This window comes from Colletotrichum scovillei (genome assembly GCF_011075155.1).
Source record: "Colletotrichum scovillei strain TJNH1 chromosome Unknown Contig00006, whole genome shotgun sequence".
Lineage (NCBI taxonomy): Eukaryota > Fungi > Ascomycota > Sordariomycetes > Glomerellales > Glomerellaceae > Colletotrichum > Colletotrichum scovillei.
This window is the reverse complement of record NW_023336264.1, coordinates 6,033,318-6,053,042: the sequence shown is the minus strand read 5'-3', so window position 1 is coordinate 6,053,042 and position 19,725 is coordinate 6,033,318. Positions and strand designations below refer to the sequence as shown.

The following is a 19,725-nucleotide window of genomic DNA, read 5'->3' as shown; positions in this document are numbered from 1 at the left end:
AGGGCTGAGGGGATGTTGATCGGCGGTTGTACCTGTTGCCCCCAAGGCGAAGCACAGCATGGCAGTCTTTACCCAAATAGGAAAATACTCTGGCCAAGACTTTTTGCCAAGCGAGTCGTCTTACTTGGTGTTCTACACGAGGGCTCAAGCAAGGCAACCCGCGCACCCGGAGCCTAGGATACTTAAGATATCCAAGCCTATGCGGATCTGGCCTGAGTTGAGAGCACCCTCGGCAATCAAACCCTCGACCCCTTCGTCCCATAGACTTCTTCTTACTCAATCTGGTAACGCTGGTGCATATTAACCTGTCACTCGGGTAGGGCTGAACTGCACCTTTTCGGACCTGATCCACGCCTCGCAACACAATGTTACCGGCGCCTCAGCCATCATTATCCCCAGAGATCCCAGAGAAACGACGTTGCTGGGAATGTCAGCGTCGTCGACTTGTTTGCGACTCTGTCAAGCCAGTCTGTAACAAGTGTCGTGCTTCCGGCATCGTTTGCCCTGGCTACGACGACAGAAAGCCACTGACTTGGCTCGCACCTGGGAAAGTCACCTGTCGTACTCGACGCAAAGGGCGCGTGGTAGACAAAGAGACAGCTACGAAGAAGAACATGAAGATAAAGCCAAAGCTGAATGGCCGAGGAGAAATCGAAGACACCGAAGCCTTGACTAGAGGCAGGATTAAACATGGCGGAGAGCTCATCTTTCACTCAGCTCTGAGGACAGACATTTGCGACGTATTTGAAGCCGTCCAGTATTGTGAGTTGCAGCCTACAGAACTCGACAGCAGATTTAGTTGTTACCCGGATTTATCGAAAATCTCTAACATAGTAATTATTCAGTCAACGACGTGTTCTACCCATACACGAAGTCAGGCCATCCGCCAACCAGCAATGTGTTCATCGCCGAAATTCCCCTCAAGGTCGTCAAATATCTGCCGATCTCGATTGCGCACAACTTGGTCGGCATCGTGTACCATCATCGCATGCATGTGCAGAAAGAATGGAAGAATGATTGTCCTTCCATATTGTATGCCCAACACCGGATGCACCATCATCGAGGCCTGTCAATACGGGCTATCAACGAAGATCTCGCCAATCCGAAGACGCAAAGTAGCGATGTTGTATTGACAGGGGTTATCCTACTTCTCCAATCTGAGGTCAGTCGAAGTCAACAGTGATGCATCTTTGTCTACAATGATTGCTGACCCAACACCAATAGATCAACGCATGCATAACTCCTCAGTGGCGACAACACGTAGACGGTCTCCTGGCTATTCTCGCATGTCGAGGCGGTGCCCGGGGATGGGCCATGTCGGAGCCATATCGCCAAGGCTTGCTCCTGTCTTTTATGATGTAAGTCTAGATCCTGCGGGTAGACCAAAAGCCTTGAGGCTAAACTCGATAATGGCACAGTGTGATGACCTCGGCGAATACAACGAGTCCACCTGACAACCAAGTTACAATTTGTGATCAACAAGAGTTCATTGACTTGATCCAGGAGTTATATCCACTAGGATTGCACCCACACATTCCTTGTCCGATGCCTCTATTTTTGGAAATTTCCCGAATCAACCATCTAAGAGCTGAGGTCTCCAGGAAGCTTTTGGACAAGTCAACAGCGAATGCAGTTGCGGAGGACATTGTTGCAAGGATCGAGAGCTTTGATGGGACGGACTGTGACTCCTTCTACGAAGACAGGGACCACCGTGATCTCATCGCTGCAATATTTCACTCTGCAGTGGCTGTCTTCTGCATTTCATCGCTGCAGAGCGTTGGAGCCCTACCCAGAGTCCATCGACTGACAATGCTGAGAACCATGCATGGAAACCGCCTCTATTCTCTCATGGAGGAGACAAGAAATCATCCCCAACTGAAGAAATCCGTCCAATGGCCTTTGGTCGTCGCTGGCATCGAAGCCTCGGTTCGGGTAGATAAGCGTCGGCTTGTTGCAGAGCTTTACTTGGAGCAAGCCAAGGACATCGCCACACCATTGCCTCTGCACGCTAAGAATGTTATGCGCACCTTCTGGGACGGAGATGCTACAGATTGGGATGCATGTTTCGACCAGCCCTACGCATTTGTTTCGTAGCGTGAAGTGGGAACAAAGCTTGAGCTCAGAGGGGCGGACAATTGGGAAAGGAACACGGCATCATTACTTGGTAGTGTGGTGACCTTTGCTCAATTAAAAATCAAGGGAAGAAATGGTGTTCTGATAGCAGTAAGCACGTGTATTTATATTTTCTGATTAAATGAGCGATAGTCAGTGCGGCATAATTTGAAGGAAGGTGATGATGCCGCCTGGTCCGGAGCCCAGCGTTGACTCCATGAACATATCCTGTCGTCCAAACGAGTTCAAAGTCTGTTTCGTGTATGTGTACGTTGTCTTGCATCCAGCCCCAAGAAACAATGGTGTTATTCCCCAAGTTGAAGTCCCCTTCTCAATTCTATTGCCCGAGACTTGACTGTTCTAGGATGGGGTGAGGTTCTTGACACTTCATCATCAACAAGTTGACGCCTTCACGTTGACCTTGAGGTTGTCCATGGCCGTCAAGATCGTGATAGTGGTTCCTGTAATAGGACTGGCAGTTTCAAAGCTGACGCTCTTGAGATTCTTCTCATTGACAAGGTTGCACTTCGCCAAGCTTGATCCAAGAACATCGGGGTCATATGAGCAGAATTCAGTGATGGTGTTGCCGTTCACGTCCACTCCCTTCACGGTGAGCTTGCAAGCCCTCTTCATATTCTCGAGGCCAGTGCGAACACACTGGAAGTCAAACGTCTCGAGCTCAAAGCTCGTTACCTTTGATCCACTGTAGTCTTTGGTAATTAACGGGTTTTCCAGTGTTGAGGCTGTGGTGATGGTGCCGTACACCAGGAACTCGTTCTCGCGGAGATTGGGGTCAAGCGCCCCACCGACGGACTTGACTCCGAGGCCCGAGTACTTCAGCTGTTTGTAAGGGGTAGGCGGAAACACAGGGTTCAAGATAGGAAAAGCACTCGAGCCAATGTCTTTGTACTGGAGTGTCGGTCAGTAATACAGCTCTTTGCCAGGAGAGAGTGACTTACGGTGAGCATGTAAGGGGTAACTTGCTCGCAGCTACTCCCAGTAGGAGATGCCATGGTGCCCCCCAAAAAGAGGATGACAGAGGCGATTTGAGCAAGAGGGGTCATGATGGATCGAGTGACACAGTTGGAGTGTCCGATGCTGGCAGTTGAGTCCTGGATGGTGATGCTGATGATCATGTGGACAGGATCAAGATGAGAGTGTACTAAAGGATGAGCGAGAAGCCATCGTATTTATATGAATTCTAATGTACAGGGCAGAACTCAAAAGTTTCACCTCGTCAATATTAATCAATTTGCCAGTATCGAATGAAGACATGGTCAAGCGAACAACAGTCACGACAGAATCCTTGATATTACCGTTTGCCGATCATCCGATGTGAAGGCTTTCAACGTTCACGACGCCTGCAGTCACATATTGGGTCTTAGACTTATTGGTCGCACAGGCAGTTGTTGTTGCATCACGATTCAGATCATTAATTATATGGATAACTAGCCTTAACTAACTCCTTCTTGTCTCCTCACTTGCTTAAGTGTGGGCTCCCACCATAAGGTCATTCGACGATGTCAAGGATTCCGCTCTCTACATGGTTCTAGTTGAGATATCTGGTAGCCCATGAGGTGAATGTGCTTTTCCTGGTACTTGATTCAGTGACTGGAGCATAGGCGGCCAAAGCAGGCAAAGTGACTTGTGACACATACGATCTGAGACGTATGGCAACAACTGGAACTAGCTGCCGTGTTACACTGCTCGATTCCAAGGGTTGGCCTGCGAGGCAATGAACACGTCTGGCTTCCTCATCGACAACCGGTCTATAGAATTGGGTAGGCCACTGGCAGCGGTTCCGGGTCATTAACATATTACGATTACTCAAAAGTTTGTAGTCTAAGTCTGTATGACCTCTATACTAAGACATCATCAAGATTTCTGCAGACTTTCAGTGGACAAGATCTCGATTGTAGACATACCGGGTAGACTAGCATGCACCTAGGACAGAGGTAACGTACCTACACTAGAGAAGACTGAGATTGACTGACATCAGGGGTTCAGACTAAAATAAAAAGGGCGAGTGAGATACAAATGATCACCCGGAGGCCGTTTATTGAAGAATAAGGTAGTCCATCTAGATATATTCGATGACTTTTTGAAGAAGAACCAAATAGCTGGAAGAAAACAACACGAACGCCCAGGCTATCATGCAACGCTAAACCACATCAACCCTCACACCGCAATACCATCCAGTGACACAAGCAACTCTATACTAATCATGCCGGAGTACATTGGGCGTAGTACGGGTTGGCCGTCTTGCAAGTAGCGCCAGGGACACAAGACGTCGGGCTCTCAGCAGGCCAGTTAATACCGCCACATTGTCCGTACAGAGACTGAGCTCCCGCGGGTACAGGAGCCGGAGAACATTGCGCATAGTACGGGTTGACGGTGGTGCAAGTCGCGTAGTCGGGGCACCTGGTCGGACCAGCGTAGTTCATGCCACCGCACTGGCCGTACAAGTTCTGTGTCGGTGCTCCTGCGGGTGGTGCCGTCGTGGTCATGGTCTGGAAGGTGGTTGGCGATGGTGTCTGAGACGTTGTTCTCGTGGCGCTGGTTGGAGAGTTGTTGCTGGTGCTGCTTGTACTACTTGAGCTAGGGCTCGAGCTGGAGATTGAGGCTGAACTTGTGCGAGTCAGTGTGATTGTCGTCGTAGCAGCAGTGATAGAAGTTTGGATCAGGGTGGTAGTATCCGAAGTAGAGTTGCCAAAGCTGATTGTGCTTGAAGACCTGCTAGTGACAACAGCAATGACAGAACTTGAAGCTGGGGCACTGGCTGAGGCCGTGATAACTGAGCTTGCACGAATCGTTGTACCGTAGGGGGTAGCACTACCAGATGCCGTGATCTGAATCCTAGATTGAGGGATCATTGAAACACCACCCGAGATGATGGCACCACCAGGAATGACATAGTCGTTGAGGTTGTCCCGGTAGATGTTGTACAGGATACCGGGGTCGTTGGCGCCATAGAGAGCGGTTCCTGGTACTCCAGCAGGATTATCGGTTCCGGAGCCGGTAATCTCCAGGTTGATGCACTGAGGGTAACTTTGCGCTCCGTTCTGCTGGCCGGCACTGTGAAGAGCGATAATGTCGTGACGAAGAACGTAGTGGCCTGGAGCAACATTGGGTGGGATACGGACAGACCAGGCGTTGCCGTTATTGATCAACACGGTTGCTGCCCACTGGTTTGTCTGTTGGGGAGGGTTGATCAAGCCTGCGCCGCCAATCTTGAAGAACTTGAGTGCTGTCTTGTCGATGGCGTTGCAAGGTCCATTGCAGTTTGCCAAGAAGTCCATAACGGGGCCCTTGTGGCTGTCAGGCCATTCCGTCCATTGGAGCTGCACAGTATCACCGGCAGCAACTGTGATTCGGCCCTTGCCAGACACTGCTTGTCTGTGGCAGATGATGTCCGGAGCGTTGTAAGCGTCAGGTGCGACAAAGCCGTTATCGCGCTGATCTATCGTCCAGCCGGCTACGAGAGGCGGGTTGTTGGTGTATGGGTCCTGGACGGGGATGTAGTTGCGGTATGAGACGCCGTTGACGACGATGTTAGTGACATGGCCGTGAGCGGCGACCGAAACAGCAGATGTCAAGATGGCGAGAAGGCCAGGTGTCTTACGGTTGCCCATTGTATAAAAAGAATGTGAGTCGGCGTTGAAGAACGTCCGAAAGAGGAAGGGATGAGCAACGAATGAAAAGAACGAGTGTGTGTAAACGAAATCAGAAAGAGTGATGATCCTTTCGCTCGGATTCGACTATTCGGGAAGCGTTGATCTTGATACTTTATACTTGATAACCCCGCTGAGCACTGAGTTAATTCGCGTGAGATCACCATGTGGGAGCTAGGGATAGGGTGAGTCAAACATTCCAAACATCGGTGTTCCCTCACATGGTCTTATACTTTGCGAAAGGGAGTCTCGCCGTTGTCTCCCTGGCTAGCTGAAATCTCGAGGCGCGCCATGAGTCCGCCACCGATTCTGAACTTCTTAGGCGTGCCTCAATGTTGCCCTCTTCTGTCCCGACCCATGAGGCACGATGAACTCTCCCACATGATGCCGGAAGCAGGGGCAGCTTGAAGCCCATCACACGCCACGTGGATCAGACCAAGCGCCTCTCTCTCAACTTTAAAAGGGCTGCTACTGGCATTAGAGAGGTGGATCGAAGTCCAGATCAAAAACTAGCCGCCCGTCGCAAACGTCTTGACTCCGAGCCGCCAACTGCGGAACCGGTCCGCGGCTGGAGCAGAAGCTCGAGATTCAAGGTCTTCCCGGAATCATGTTGAGCCTCCAAGCGAGTGTTCGATGTGCGAGAGCTAGACGCAGCAAACTCTGCATTTAGGGATGCAAGGGAGAGAGTGTGTCTTGAAGAACCCTTTCCCCAGAGCACGTATTCTCAAGTGAAGGTCGGCGGGCTGTGAGAGGCAGCCAAACCCAGGTTCTGAGTAGTAAGATATCATGCCTGACCAGTGAACAAGACGATTTTGACCTTCCAAAAAATTGTGTAGGTATGTGCCTTTGAAAGAGCTCAGTCGAGACATATGGGGCAGCTAAATCTGTTCTGTGAAGTCTGAAGACACGACGAAACGCTGCTTGACGACTAGCGCCTTTCCCCGACAGTCTAGCCTCCTGTCAAGCTCGATAGCGTGAAGACATGTAACCACTTGTCTTAACATTGCTCATCGGCTGTGTGTGACCCAATCGCGGTTCCGCGGGCTTCTTCGGACTTTCTTACTCGCTCAACTTGGCAGGGCGGCAAACCCAGACCATTCCCTCGCCGAGTAGATGGGAGGCCGATTCTGCCCACAGAATCATTGCAAGCTACTGGGGTCGAAGCCACACCTGAAGGTTGTCAGATCATGGTGGAGATGTCTTCAACCTTCATTCCATGCGAGACACTGGGATAGAAATCAGGAATTGCAGCCTCGACATCGTGCCTCAAGTAGGACGATACGAGAACGTGGCTGACCCTGACCATGCGAGAATCACGTGAGAAGATGCACCAGAAAGAGGCGACAATATGCTACAGAGCGCCCCTTGGAATGACAAGACTTTGACTTGTCTGTCTGCGCCTACTGCTGATCTTACTGGCTCGTGGGCACACCACTCTCGCCTGATTCAGATGTTGCGCATAGTGCAGTGCGCAGTGAGAGTGTCTCTCTGCGAGTCCATACCGAGGGCTGAACTGAGATACTGCCTAAATCACTCATCGGCCTTACAATTGGGCTTAGGTATCTCAAAGGAGAAAACAAGTAGGCTCAAAGGGGACAGGTGGACTTGGCAAAATACTTTGGCCAGTGGTGCACGTAAATGGTTGTTTATTGTTTAAAGTAAGACACATGCAATGCCCCAGGCTCGGTGATTTTATAATATTTCAAGCGACTCCTCCAAATTGAAGGTCAGATTGCTGAACAACCGACGTTTTCGTCCAAGAATGGCCCAGCCATGCTTAGCGGCTACTAACGTGAACGCCTCTTTGAAGTTGACAGCCGGGCAGAAAAAGTGCCCCAGCAAGGTACAGATTGCCTCCGATAACGGGCTCTAGCTTTCCGATTCCATGGCCTTGTATCGTGACGGGTCCCTCGAAACTGGCGGTGGCCGGCGTCTGGAGTGCAGCTATGCCATGTGGATGGACCGTGGCATAGGGTCTCGGCGGAGCACTTCCTGACGGATTGACACGCGGGAGCGTTACGGGCCGGAAGAGCAGTGTTACCACCGCTGTTGATGCTGCCTTACTGTTGACAGGTAGTTGAAGTATGCCCCGTTACCTATGTGGATGGAAACGGCGACGCCTCGACTCCAAACAAGGGATGGGATGTGATACGATGTTGCCGATGGGCGTATTGGTGATGTGCGTATGTTTGTTTACCAAAGGAAAGACAGTGGCGGTAGGCCCTCCATGTTGTCATGTCCGTCTTACACCGCGTGCTTGCGCCCACGACTGATGTCTCAGCCTTCGATGATGGCAATGTGGAAGAACATGAAGGGCATGAGAACGACCATGCAAGCATTGCGCATTGTAGAATGCGCGACGCCCAACGCAACATGCTTGAGGATGATGCAGGTGAGGAGTATAGCGTTAAGGGCAGAGCTAACGCGGAAGATTGAAGTAGGTGCCATGGTCTTGGTTTAAGGTGAATGGGGAAAACTTGGGTGGTTCGCAATACGCGAGAAAGCCAGCAAGAAAGAGTTGAGAAGTGATGTGTGAGGTGATTGCATTGCAACAGGACCGTTTACGGAAGGACAGGCCGCGCTGGTCCCTTTTTGAAGTTTCTGTCTCATCCATCGAACGTCGTCCCCCTTTTGGGCGCCTCCCATGAGAGAAGACCGAGCAGGCGGACCTCCTATTGCAACAAACCACCACGATAATCTAGGTACTATGACATCGTGCCATCGGACGAGAACCCACGATACCGGCCCTTGTCTGCCTAGGGTCCATGTCCCCTCGGATCCTGAGGGAAAAGGCTTGCAGTGTGCATGAATGGCATGTAGACAGCTTCTGGGTAATCTGTGGCGCCCATCTTGCAGACGGGCGCTCGAGCATCTGGTGCCTGAAAGCAGAGGAAGGCTTCGGGGGTCCAGCCTCTATCACAGGCGCGGAAACATCCTGACATTGACTCATCGGCGTTTCTGGAGGCCGGAGGGGAGGGAAATGCCCAAAATGCTCAGATGACCTGCCACGATAAGCCCCTTGGTGCTACTGACAGCTGCATTCTCCATGCAGGCACCCTGCACGACCTGGTGGATAAATGGGTTGGCACCCTCCTCGAACCCAGTTTCTGGCGTCGTACGAAGAAAGTTCTAGCGAAATCCCACAGATACGGACGTATTTAAGTCTGACGGAGGGGTAGCACAACCTTGGGATTCGCACGTAAATTGGGATAAATGGGAGAGTGTGACGGAAAGCACTAATTTTAACGCAGAATGTTCTATTAGGAGTAGTGGCTCAGTGAGCCCTGAGACTATGAAGGTTGGATTCCAGCAGGACGAAAAAAGGTACAGAGAGTACAGCGTTTCGAAGGTTGGGTTTTCCTTTGCGTCGCTTTGGTCAAAATTTGAAAGGAGGATATCATACCGTATCTCATCATGGTCGTAGAGGAGAGAATTGTTCAGAGTATCGAAAATTTCCGTTCCCCATAACGCCAAGAATCTCGCAGCCCAAGTACACTTCTAGTACAGCAAAATTACAGTTGGATGTTTTGTTGTTCGCACTCGCACTTTGCAGTCGGCCGTTGGTTGGATGTGTTGTTGCATATCGGCCGTCGGACGGCTCGCTTGAAAATCCCTTTTCTAGAATTCACCCTCGGCACTGTTCCCGATGACCCCGGCGGTCCAAAGTCCAACCAGGCCCCACCAGGAGACCTTCCACCCGCGCCATAGGCCGTCGAGTCCTTGACCCTTGCGGTAGACCGTTTCTGCAACCTTTGGCTTGCCGCCCCTGACTTTCTTCACCGGTGCGGGCGCGGTGGGGATCGCCCGGGTACCTTCCTCATTCATGATGTAGAGCATGGTTCCGAGAACACCTTTATAAGGCCCAGCCGGGACAATCGTCTCGAGCTTCTGGTCCTTGCCTGATAGGGCCCGGACGTGTGCGGGAGTGGAGAGGACGGCAACTTGGCCGCGCCGGAGAACCGTCTCAAGAGGAAGCTTGACGAACAGTGCTACCGAGGAAGCGCAGAATTTGGCAACTGAGAATGTGGTGGGAGAGACGCGGCTGTCGATAAGGAATCTAGTACGCAGGACAAGTGGTGTCGACAGGGTAAGGATGGGGTGAATGAGCGAATGGAAGATCGTAGGGATGGCGAGCGAAGAGGGGCAGACGTAGGATGGGAGAGTACGGAGGGTCGAAAGTGTTCTCCTAGATCCCTTTGAAATTGGTGTGACGAGAAGTCTATTCCGGAGTTAGCACTGCGTTGGGATCCGAGTAAATACGAAACAGCCAGTGACATACCTTGTGCGCACCAGGTCCAGAGGTGCGAGAATGAGGCCCGTTGCAACAGCCGCAGCAGCGGCAACGCACAGGGAGGCCCACGGATAGGGCGAGGCAATATCAATAAGCCGATCAATATCCTCCTTGACGCCGAGATCTGGCACATTGAACAATGCGCTCAAGGCACTTCTGGACCAATTTTCCAACAGCGAGGAGAGCACAGAGTATAGGAACGTTGCGTTCGATCCCTTCCACACGCCCCAAGCTCCCTCCTTTTGCCACAGTTGGCCAATAACTTCCATCAACGAGTCGGATCGACGGATTGTGATTTGATGAGCTGGTACGGCCTGCTGCTTTGCTGCTGGCGTCTGTGGAGGTGTTGAGGAGGAGGGAGACTGGCGGCTCCGGTGTTCCCTGGAGTAGGACGGGGTCGGCGTACTCGGGATGTTGGAGGTAAAGTAGGCAGGTTCGTCAAGATCCGAGTCGGAATCGGCTTCGTCATATGCGGCATTGCCATAGCCAGAACGCTTTCTCTCGGAGACAGGCGTGGCCAGGGGAGTAGGTACTGCTGCCAAAGTCACGTCATCGTGACTTCGGACCTGCAAAATCGTCTTTGCAACTTCGAAAGGCTGGGCCATCAGGACGGAGGTGTACTTCCATAGTAGCTCGTCGACGAGGTCCTTGACAGTCTGAACGACTGAAGGAGATGGCTCACTGATATAGTCCTTGTAGTCGATGTCGGAAAAGATGTCGCGTGCTTTAGACGCGTACCGTTCGCTCGTTGCATTGGCTCCATGACGGGCAAAAGGATTCGGTGCGGATGAGGCAGATGTCGGATCAGGAGGTTCTCCTATAGTCGGCGGCTTGTAGTATGGTCTCAGGGGATTCACCCCTTCTCGATGAGTAGCCATGTTCTCGTTTGGCGTTTGTTTATGGCTCAACTCTCGTGATGCATGATTTCGTGAGCTTTCCACTTTTGCTACCAATTTTGCATGATGAAATGGAAATCACCTCGGAGATAAAGACTAGCGGGGCCAGCACACGACAGGAGGTACCTAAACGCGCCTTCCCTGGTGCTCTCTGGTGCTATTGCTGCTTGGTAACAGAGCTGAAAAGAACTCCGCTGATGAACCGACCAATGGGATCCACCCCTTTCAGGACTCTGACGGCAGGAAAGGCCCATGGCACCTTCTCCGTGCCTTAGGTACCTCCGCTGCAGTGGGCCAGGGTCTCCGGAGGCGGAACATTGCGAATCGCCGGCCGATAAGCCCGAGGAGTGGGGTCCTTATCGGAGCTCCTGCAGGCGTCCGAGCCTATAGAATTTTCGCTGAATCCAATGCATCTCCACAGTTCCCTTGCGCATTTATCGAAGCTTTCCAACAACTTTTTGTCATTGCTCGCGGGCACCCACCACCCACGAACCGAGCAAGCTAAACAATTCATCTGACTGCTGAACCCTGGTGTCGCTGTGTACTCCGTACAATTGCCTCACGACTCTTCGTCTTTTCTTGTCCCCCTTCCACCGTGCTCCCGAACTCGAGGGTTGCTTCGATCGATTCCCTTGACACCGAGAAGGAAAAGCAATCCCGGCTGTGAAGCCGAGAACGGACTCATACCCAGCAACCATGTCTTCGACCAGACTCAGCACAAGCCTCTGCAGGATGGCTGCCAGCGCATCCCGACAGGCCCGCCCAGTGCAACGCCAGACCCGAAGCATCCACAACCAGATCATGTCCAAGAGGACGACACAGCTTCCCACGAGACAGCTTCAGTGGCCTTCAACGCGTGCATTCTCGGCTTCGGCTGCCCAGGCGCATGGTCATATCACCCCTCCGAAGGCCGGCGAAGAGTGAGACCGTCCACAACAATTTACCGAGACTTATACTGATAATATCCCATAGGTTGTGGGTAACATTCGTTGACAAGGACGGAGACGAGTTCAAGATCGCTGTAAGCGAAGGGGATAACCTTCTTGACGTTGCGCAGGATAACGACTTGGAGATGGAGGGTATGTCACAGCACTCTTGGCGGCAATGCCATGGCATGTGATATGCTAACTTTACATATTTAGGTGCTTGCGGAGGCTCTTGCGCTTGCTCAACATGCCACGTCATCGTTGCCGAAGAGGAATACTACGAGAAGATGCCCGAGCCCGAAGATGACGAGAACGACATGCTCGACCTGGCCTTTGGATTGACCGAGACAAGTCGATTGGGCTGCCAGATAACCATGACAAAGGAGCTAGACGGCCTCAAGATTAAGCTGCCCTCGATGACACGGAACCTTCAGGCCAGCGACTTCAAATAAACAATCACCCTCTTTCAGCATTGCGGCGTTGGAAGCGGCATACCACACAATTATTTAATCATCTGTACTATATCATACATACACCATGTCAGAAAAGGAAAGGATAAGAACGGTTAGCGGGGAGAAAAAGCTAGGGAGGTGTTCTTCAATCAAGCGCGGCATCACGGATGGGATACATCGGCTCGGCTCGGCTTATGCTAGATATTGGCGGGTATCGAGGGACGGTGGGAGGGAATAACATCACTCCTCTAAGCTCATGAACCTTGACAAATCTGGCGGACGAATCTGGTGAAGGAAGTGATGAAAAGAAACAGCCACGCCTGTACAAAGGCGTTGCAGGGTTTTGATTTGCCATTGGTATCCTTTTTGAATTAAGCCTCCTCCAATCCGCCCTTCTTCAGGCCTCCTCCTCCGGACGCAATCAGGTCCAAGAATCCCTTCTTACTCATCTCGTTGATCTTCTCCTCCCTCCGCACAACACCCACGACGCCATCCTTGCGCGCCTTCTTCTCTGCCTCCGCAGCCTTCACTTGCGCCGCTCTCACGGCGTTGAAGAGCTTGACAACGCCCCTTTGCGCGACCTTGCGCAACCTCCGCTCCGTCTCAATCATCTCCCCTGTCGACGTCTCCTCCGTCTCCGGCGCCACTAGCACATTGCGCACACGGCCCTTCTCCATGGCCTCCTTCTTCTGCGCCCTCATCTGCTTGCGCGCCTTGGATTCGAGCGCCTGGTCGACGGCCGCCTGGGCGGACTGGTGGGCCTCTGCACTGCGGGCGAGGACGGGGTCTGATCGTTTCGCGCTTGACAGCTTGGTGGACAGAATTTTCGACATTGATGTTGAGAAGGCGGACGGGTCATTGCGTTTGGACTTGATGAAATTGGGATTGCCGCCATCGTCGCTCTCGTCTTCTTCTGAGTCGGAATCCGAGTCGGTGCCTACGGGCGCGTCTCTGCTCTTCTTGGGCTTGGGAGCAGGTTTTGTCTTCTGTTTGGGTGCTGCGGGCTTGTCATCGCCTGAACTAGCTGAGTCGTCGTCCGAGGCAGCGCCGTCGTCGACGGCCGCGTTATGAATATCATCGTCAGAATCGAGTAGGTTTACCGCATCGAATTCTTGTTCTTCGTTGTCGGAGGCAGGTTCGGCTTGCTTCTTTTCTTGTCGCTTTTGCTTCTTGGTTGGGGGCGCAAGGCGGCCATCATTTGTCCGCTTCTTCGTAGTTGTTCCGGCCATGGTTGTGGACTATGTGTTGCAGTCAATTGGTGTTGATGCAGTGTGGTGATTCAGATCCTCGACTTGGCTGGAAAAAGTTCCATGCCGTCTTGCAAGGTCAAAATTTTGGGTTCGGCAGGTGGGGCCATCTTCTTATCGTCGGTGTACTTTCTCCGATAAGAATGCTCTCACCGAGACGCCGAGCGACGCTCACCGTGTCTACCTTACCTTAAGGTACCTTAGTCCCCATGTTGCGCCGCAAGACCCACACGGCGGTTGAGCGCCGATGTTCACCGCATAGTGCAGCAAATTCGTCGCATTGATGCGGCGCCCACACGGAGGTGAAGGCGCGCTCTCCCCATCGACAGTGTTTTGGAGAGTCCAAATAGACAAGTTCTCAAGCAGTCCACATTGAAAAATGGTCAACGTCAAAGTCGGGTGCAAGCAAGTGAGTAATATCCTGTAGACAACAGCCCAAACAAGTCACTAAGTTCTTGAACTTTCGAAGCGGGAGCAAAGCTTACGCAACTCGTTCTCTAGAGAGCCGCTGGCAATCATCTCTCTCTAAAAAATAAAATATAAATAAAATAAAAAACCCCCGCAGTGAATTAGCTGCCTATTTTCCGATGCTATGGATGAAGCGGAAGGGTAAGACCACATTTACTCGGGCAAGCAGTACGGCATGTTGTCATCGTCGGCTTGACTTACCTTCTAGAGATTTTTCGTACGGAGTACAACTTATTCGTAAACGTCGGGGAGGTTCGAGCTTCTGACCTTACCATTTTGGGTCCCTGAAGCCGACAGAACACTGGGCACACCAATAGCAACATTGGATGACCCCATGTTTGTCTCGACGGCGACGCATGCCATCGCCATCTGAAGCCATTGTCACTGATTTACGCCAAACTTTTTGAACAAAAAAAGACACCAATTTTAAACACAGTTTCGTTTACCTAGCTTGGGCCCGCTCTTGCACTGAGTCTAGGTTCTTTTAAATTGTAGCATGTTTTGTAACGATGGTTCTGTGCATCATAGCCAATCAAATGCCCCTCTACGGAGTCGTGGAGCTCTAGCACCCATTAGACAGAGCGGATCGGGTCAGTCTTAGGTCTCGCTTCCGTTCGACTCAAACATTCTGTTCGGCGAAATTCCTGCTATACATCACGTAGAGGGATAGCTGTGCTGGCCGAACAGACCGCACTGATGCATCCCGCGCGCTTGCTGACTGGTGCTCCCACCGATCGCTTTTATGGAAGGGCGTGATCGGTACGCAAGCCGTGATTCTCATAGCCATACACCCCCTAGTATCATCTGTACACAACAGTTCATGACGTTAAATTATGGAAATTCTTATCCACTATTGCATCAAGACCACAAAGCCCTCGGGAAGGCTCCCGATCCTGACATCTCATTATACTTACCTGCTAGAAGCTTGAATAATTAATCCAAGGAGTCGCGTCGACGATGGCTATTTTGAACATGGAATCAGTTGGGAAGCAGTAAGTCTCGCCGATATATTTCAAACATCATATGGTTTGTTTTGAATCTGGGCAAGATACAATTGATTTCTACACCTGTTTGGCATGCTCTGGATGCTGTCTCAGTGAGGCACAGCTACCTGTGATGACCTCCTCGACCCAAACATGTCCAGCCACAAGACAGGCGTTTCACTCTTGACCATCTCGAATTTTGCTTGGTTTAAGGCGCCTCGTATGGGGTGGGAACAACGTAGAGTCTTTCTTGCATAAGTAGTGGGCTTGGGCCCAGAGGGTCGAGTTTCGTCGTCGACAACCATGCTAGAGCCAAGCCTTACAGAACTCGGCTCGAGGCGCCTGGGTTCTACATATCGAACGAACCATCCTGAACTGAACTGTGTGAAGGCCTAGTAGCTTCAGGTCGGTGAAGGTCTCTGAAGTATGGATCGTGTTCTAAGAAAGGAAGACATGTCTTCGATCCTTTGCGTCCTAGAGGCTTAGGTGCAATGTTGATTACATCAGGCAGGGCACATCAATCTTTATGCTTGCTTCTATTTGCCTCTTGTGGAATGGATTGAGGTGGTACCCGTGATTCCCTCAAGCCACGAGAGGCTATGAAATACGATGGCAAACCTCTACAGTTTACAGTCGGCATGGCTTGCCGTGAGTGCATGACAGAGTTCTCCTACCTGGCAACCAGCTTTGAGCTCACGTAAGATTGGTGGAGCATTGCGTAAATGTCTGGAACTGTGGCATAAACCGTCTGAGACTACGGGACTGCAGCCGAAGGAGGTCTACATGTACACACCCTAAGAGGTAAGTCTTCTACTCTGGGTAGCTTCCGCCTAGAGCAAAGAGGAATCCCTGTTCGCCCGCCCCCAAACACGTGCCGGCAGCGGACACTAGAGTGATAATGTCGCTAGAGGTAGGGCGGAACATTGTAGATCTCGGAATCATGGATCACCCAGCCCGACTTGGAAAGTGATATTACAGTGGCTTGAGGTCTCTCACAGAACCGGATTAAAGATGGCTAGGCCGCCAACGGTGATGTAGTGATTCCTACAACTAACCTGGCCAATGGTCTCTCACAGCCTGCCCGTCATTTGATACTTGCTGGTTGGGTTCCTCCCAGCGTGCTTTACTCCCTTCTTCGTTCTTCATGAACATACTCAACTTCAGGATACCGCTGGAGACCATATCGTCGCAAAACTTTCGTTCATTCTAACTGGAACCAAGGCCCCGGCTAATGACACAAGAAGGGCATAGACATTTTGACTTTATCCATGGATCGGTGGGTGGCTAGCCTTATTATTTCTATCCGCCATTTAACTTTAGACTTTCGGGCTCTACACGAGTACAGATCACAGACCTTCGGACTCACCACGTTACCGTCTAAACCATCTCAAAACGCAATCACTCCAAGAACAACCGTCGCTTCGACCTTCTGCAGACGCAAGCCCCAAACTCTCTCAGCTCTTTCTACACCTTGACGTTTTCATCCGAAACCGACGCCATCTTTCGGTCAGCCTTCATCTGCTTCTGAAGCTCCCTGGCACGTTTTACACCGTACCCGTGGCTGAACACCTCGCGAATATCCTCAAGCGTCATGTTCTTGACCTCGGGGTAGCAGAAATAGATCGAGACCCACCCGAGCACACAAATAGCTGCATAAAATCCAAACGTTCCAGAGGGTGTGGTGTTTTCCATCTGTGTCAAAAAGGTGGAGGCGACGATAATGTTGGAACCCCAGCAGCTCATCGTCAGCATCATGGTGCCCATGGCACGCACCTCCATCGGGAAGAACTCGCTGCTCAGCCAGGCTGTGTTGCCGATACCTGAGGAGTAGAATCCGACAAAGAACACCATGCTCACGAGAACGATGATGGCCGGCGGTCCAACCGTAGCCCCCTCCGCAAGGGATAGATCATGGTTGACGGGGATCCATTTGAAGGCGATTGCGGCCACGACCAGGAACAGACCCATGAACTGCACTGTGCAGAGTAGTATCCTGCGACGGCCGACTCGGTCTACGAGTAACAGGTTGACAAGCGTGAAGATGAAGTTGGTGCCGGCGATGATAGTGCCAACTGCCACAGGGTTACTGAATCCAACGACGGAGAAAATGGTCGGCGAGAAATACATGAGCGAGTTGAAACCGCTAAGCTGACTTATGGCCATGAGTCCACACGCCGCAATCAGGGCGCGGAGGTTCGCTGGGACAACATAGAGCTGCTTAAGCACCCACCATTGCGACTTCCCGGCGTTCATGTTCTTGGCCTCTTCGACGTGGATGGTGATGTGACGGACTTTCATCCGGACTTGCTCGTCCGTTCCATTGGGGAAAATCTTTCGAATAACCTTCTCGGCCTCTTGTTCCTTGCCGTGGAAGATCAGCTGTCTTGGCGACTCTGGGCAGAAGGGTAGCATGCACGCCAGAATGATGGCTGGAATCGCGCCGCCGCCAACCATGTAACGCCACCCGCCTTGTACGTGCGCGAAGCCGGCACCGACACCATAGCTGACTAGTTGGCCGCCCGTGATGCACATGTTGTCGAGACCAATCATACGACCGCGGTATTTGGCAGGGGATAGCTCGGCAATGTACCTATTTCTCATGTTAGCGAGGGTCCATTGCCATCGAATCATGGCCCATTTGATATTAAGGTATTGCGACATACATCGGAATGATCATGGCTGCGGAGCCGACGCCAAACCCAACGACCAGACGACCAACGGTCATCAAGGCCAGCGAGTTGGCGGCAGCTTGGATGATAGCGCCGGCGGTGAACAGGAAGCTGCCGACGTAGATGGCAATCTTGCGCCCGAAGCGGTCTGCCGTGGCTCCCGCAAAGATGGCACCGATGAAGGCGCCACCGGAGGTGATTGACGTGATGAGTTCCTTTTCAGACGAGGAGAGGGTGTGCCCGAGATCATTGTCGATGTAAACCAACACGGCTGATATGATGCCCGTATCGTAGCCGAAGAGCATGCCGCCGATGGCCGCGGTGATGGACACTAGCCACGAGAACTTGCCCGTCTGGGTCTGTTCGATAGAGTCGAGCCCATCAAGACTGGCTTGAATCTCAGAGGAGCCGTCAGCTACGGTTTCCTTGTGCTGGGCCAATTCTTTGAAGTCTTTGGTCTCCATGATGGCGGTTCGTTTCGTACAAGTAGCCGAATCAAGGTATGAGGTGTCTTGTGTTTGAATGGGGATGGCAAAACAAGACAATTATGACTATGAGAGAAGGAAGAAAGGTACCAATTGGCTTGAGGGGCAGTGCTCCGTAGAATGCTGTGATAATCTGGGGAAGACCTGGGGTAAAGTGAAGTTTTTATATCAGCAGTCGTAGTGAAGATCTGAGGGCGTGCAGTGAAGCAATAGGATTGCCCTGAGCAAGGTGTTGGTTCAACAGTGGCGCCTTGCTAGACTTTGTCGAGGGTCCAATTAGCTGGTAAGGAATAGAAAGCTCTACGCGAGTTATCTTCAATAACACCCTAGTTCACGCAGCTTGGCTGATCTCGAGGGAGATGGAAGGTCACGATAATGTGTGAACCAATCGCAGGATGGCAAACACCGAGGAATACCTTAGTCCTTCATCCATGTCGGTAGAAGTGCCAAGTCAAGTCGAAGTCTAGACAAGCCCAGCCATTGAAGCTTCCCCCGGATTTTCCCCAGATTCGTGTCATGAACAAGATAAGTCGTATCCCGCGGGACTCTTGTCCCAGCCCGGAATCGATCCGGAAGTTCAATCCAGCCTGGGGGTATGTGTAGAAACCTCCATCTCATCACCACGAGGGCGAATTAGTCTAGTGCCGGTGCCGTACAGCGCTGGTGGAGTTCTTAGCGCTGTATGCAGGGCGCGTGCGGGGGAAAGTTGCCTATCCAGTTTCAAATAGGCAAGTCGGTCTTATTTCGCTCGCGTTTCCTATTTGACCTGCTTTCATCCATGTCCACTTCATCGTCTCCCATGTCTTCCACCTACCGCCAAAACCCAACGACTTTCCCGCTTTGGCCGGGTTACCTAAATCCAATGTCAGTAGGCCATTGTTGCAAGTTGCCAACCTGGAAAGCAGTCGTTGTAGCAGTACTCGTCAGTCGCCGTTCTACGTTTCTCGTCCCCCCGGCGCCCCCGCCACCAACTCACCACTCTCACACAATATCGTTTTGAGTCTTTCTCTCCCCTATGAACCGTCAAATCAAGACCCAGGAAATCTGCGCCCACCGGCTGGTTTTCTTGTGTGCCACTGTCTGCGCGGAAACCACACGTATCAGCGCACATACTCGACGCTGGACAAGTCCAGTGCCCGGCGGGTCCAGAACATGAACCGAGTACAGACCCGGACGAATCCGTGTAACGTCAGTATTCTTTCCAATCCTGTCACTTCCCTCAACCCCGTTGCGTCCCCTCGTCTGTCTTAGGGCCGGCGAACATGTCCATGTCTGTGTGGCGTAGGATCACAGTTTTTACCCGATGGAGCCATCTGCGGTTTGTTATGCCACCAGGAACAGTCTTGTTGACACGCATGCTGTTGTAGATCTGCAGGTTAAGGTGAGTTTCGATTTCGAGGGTTGTGTGTTCCGGCGAGATGGACCTGGCAAGGCCAATGGCCCAAGACTGTTCCCGCACGCCTTCCAAACCCGGTCTTTCTCAGCTATCATGAATGCCTATTCTAACAACATGGTTGGTTCTCCA

At 51.9% G+C, this 19,725-nt stretch overlaps 8 protein-coding genes across 8 annotated transcripts; 2 read left to right on the top strand and 6 right to left on the bottom strand.

Annotated features, from left to right (window-relative positions):
- Positions 1–365: 365 nt before the first annotated feature.
- Positions 366–2,094, top strand: HER10_EVM0005563 (uncharacterized protein; the record flags this gene model as incomplete). Its single annotated transcript, XM_035475174.1, has 4 exons — positions 366–762; positions 846–1,162; positions 1,225–1,358; positions 1,419–2,094. The coding sequence occupies 4 exons, from the start codon at positions 366–368 to the stop codon at positions 2,092–2,094; spliced, it is 1,524 nt and encodes a 507-aa protein (XP_035332648.1).
- Positions 2,095–2,505: 411 nt separating this feature from the next.
- HER10_EVM0011369 (uncharacterized protein) lies at positions 2,506–3,248 on the bottom strand (the record flags this gene model as incomplete). The annotated part of the gene is made up of 2 exons (XM_035480802.1): positions 2,506–3,021; positions 3,072–3,248. The coding sequence occupies 2 exons, from the start codon at positions 3,246–3,248 to the stop codon at positions 2,506–2,508; spliced, it is 693 nt and encodes a 230-aa protein (XP_035333377.1).
- A 450-nt stretch (positions 3,249–3,698) lies between these two features.
- Positions 3,699–7,032, bottom strand: HER10_EVM0009667 (endoglucanase-4). The gene has a single exon (XM_035479147.1). It carries the CDS (start codon positions 5,742–5,744, stop codon positions 4,335–4,337), a length of 1,410 nt encoding a protein of 469 aa, XP_035333140.1. The 5' UTR covers positions 5,745–7,032; the 3' UTR covers positions 3,699–4,334.
- A 1,028-nt stretch (positions 7,033–8,060) lies between these two features.
- On the bottom strand, positions 8,061–8,231 carry HER10_EVM0001371 (uncharacterized protein; the record flags this gene model as incomplete). Its single annotated transcript, XM_035471121.1, has 1 exon — positions 8,061–8,231. One exon carries the CDS (start codon positions 8,229–8,231, stop codon positions 8,061–8,063), a length of 171 nt encoding a protein of 56 aa, XP_035332148.1.
- A 705-nt stretch (positions 8,232–8,936) lies between these two features.
- HER10_EVM0008070 (uncharacterized protein) lies at positions 8,937–11,066 on the bottom strand. The gene is made up of 2 exons (XM_035477605.1): positions 10,063–11,066; positions 8,937–10,002 (listed from the first exon to the last, which is right to left on the bottom strand). Exons 1-2 carry the CDS (start codon positions 10,950–10,952, stop codon positions 9,402–9,404), a joined length of 1,491 nt encoding a protein of 496 aa, XP_035332957.1. The 5' UTR covers positions 10,953–11,066; the 3' UTR covers positions 8,937–9,401.
- Positions 11,067–11,413: 347 nt separating this feature from the next.
- On the top strand, positions 11,414–12,560 carry HER10_EVM0001569 (2Fe-2S iron-sulfur cluster binding domain-containing protein). The gene is made up of 3 exons (XM_035471313.1): positions 11,414–11,890; positions 11,943–12,049; positions 12,113–12,560. Exons 1-3 carry the CDS (start codon positions 11,667–11,669, stop codon positions 12,346–12,348), a joined length of 567 nt encoding a protein of 188 aa, XP_035332177.1. The 5' UTR covers positions 11,414–11,666; the 3' UTR covers positions 12,349–12,560.
- Positions 12,561–12,719: 159 nt separating this feature from the next.
- On the bottom strand, positions 12,720–13,614 carry HER10_EVM0001133 (uncharacterized protein; the record flags this gene model as incomplete). The annotated part of the gene is made up of 1 exon (XM_035470889.1): positions 12,720–13,614. The coding sequence occupies exon 1, from the start codon at positions 13,575–13,577 to the stop codon at positions 12,720–12,722; it is 858 nt and encodes a 285-aa protein (XP_035332119.1). The 5' UTR covers positions 13,578–13,614.
- A 2,896-nt stretch (positions 13,615–16,510) lies between these two features.
- Positions 16,511–18,179, bottom strand: HER10_EVM0004144 (uncharacterized protein; the record flags this gene model as incomplete). The annotated part of the gene is made up of 2 exons (XM_035473796.1): positions 16,511–17,636; positions 17,710–18,179. 2 exons carry the CDS (start codon positions 18,177–18,179, stop codon positions 16,511–16,513), a joined length of 1,596 nt encoding a protein of 531 aa, XP_035332468.1.
- Between the last annotated feature and the right edge of the window lie 1,546 nt (positions 18,180–19,725).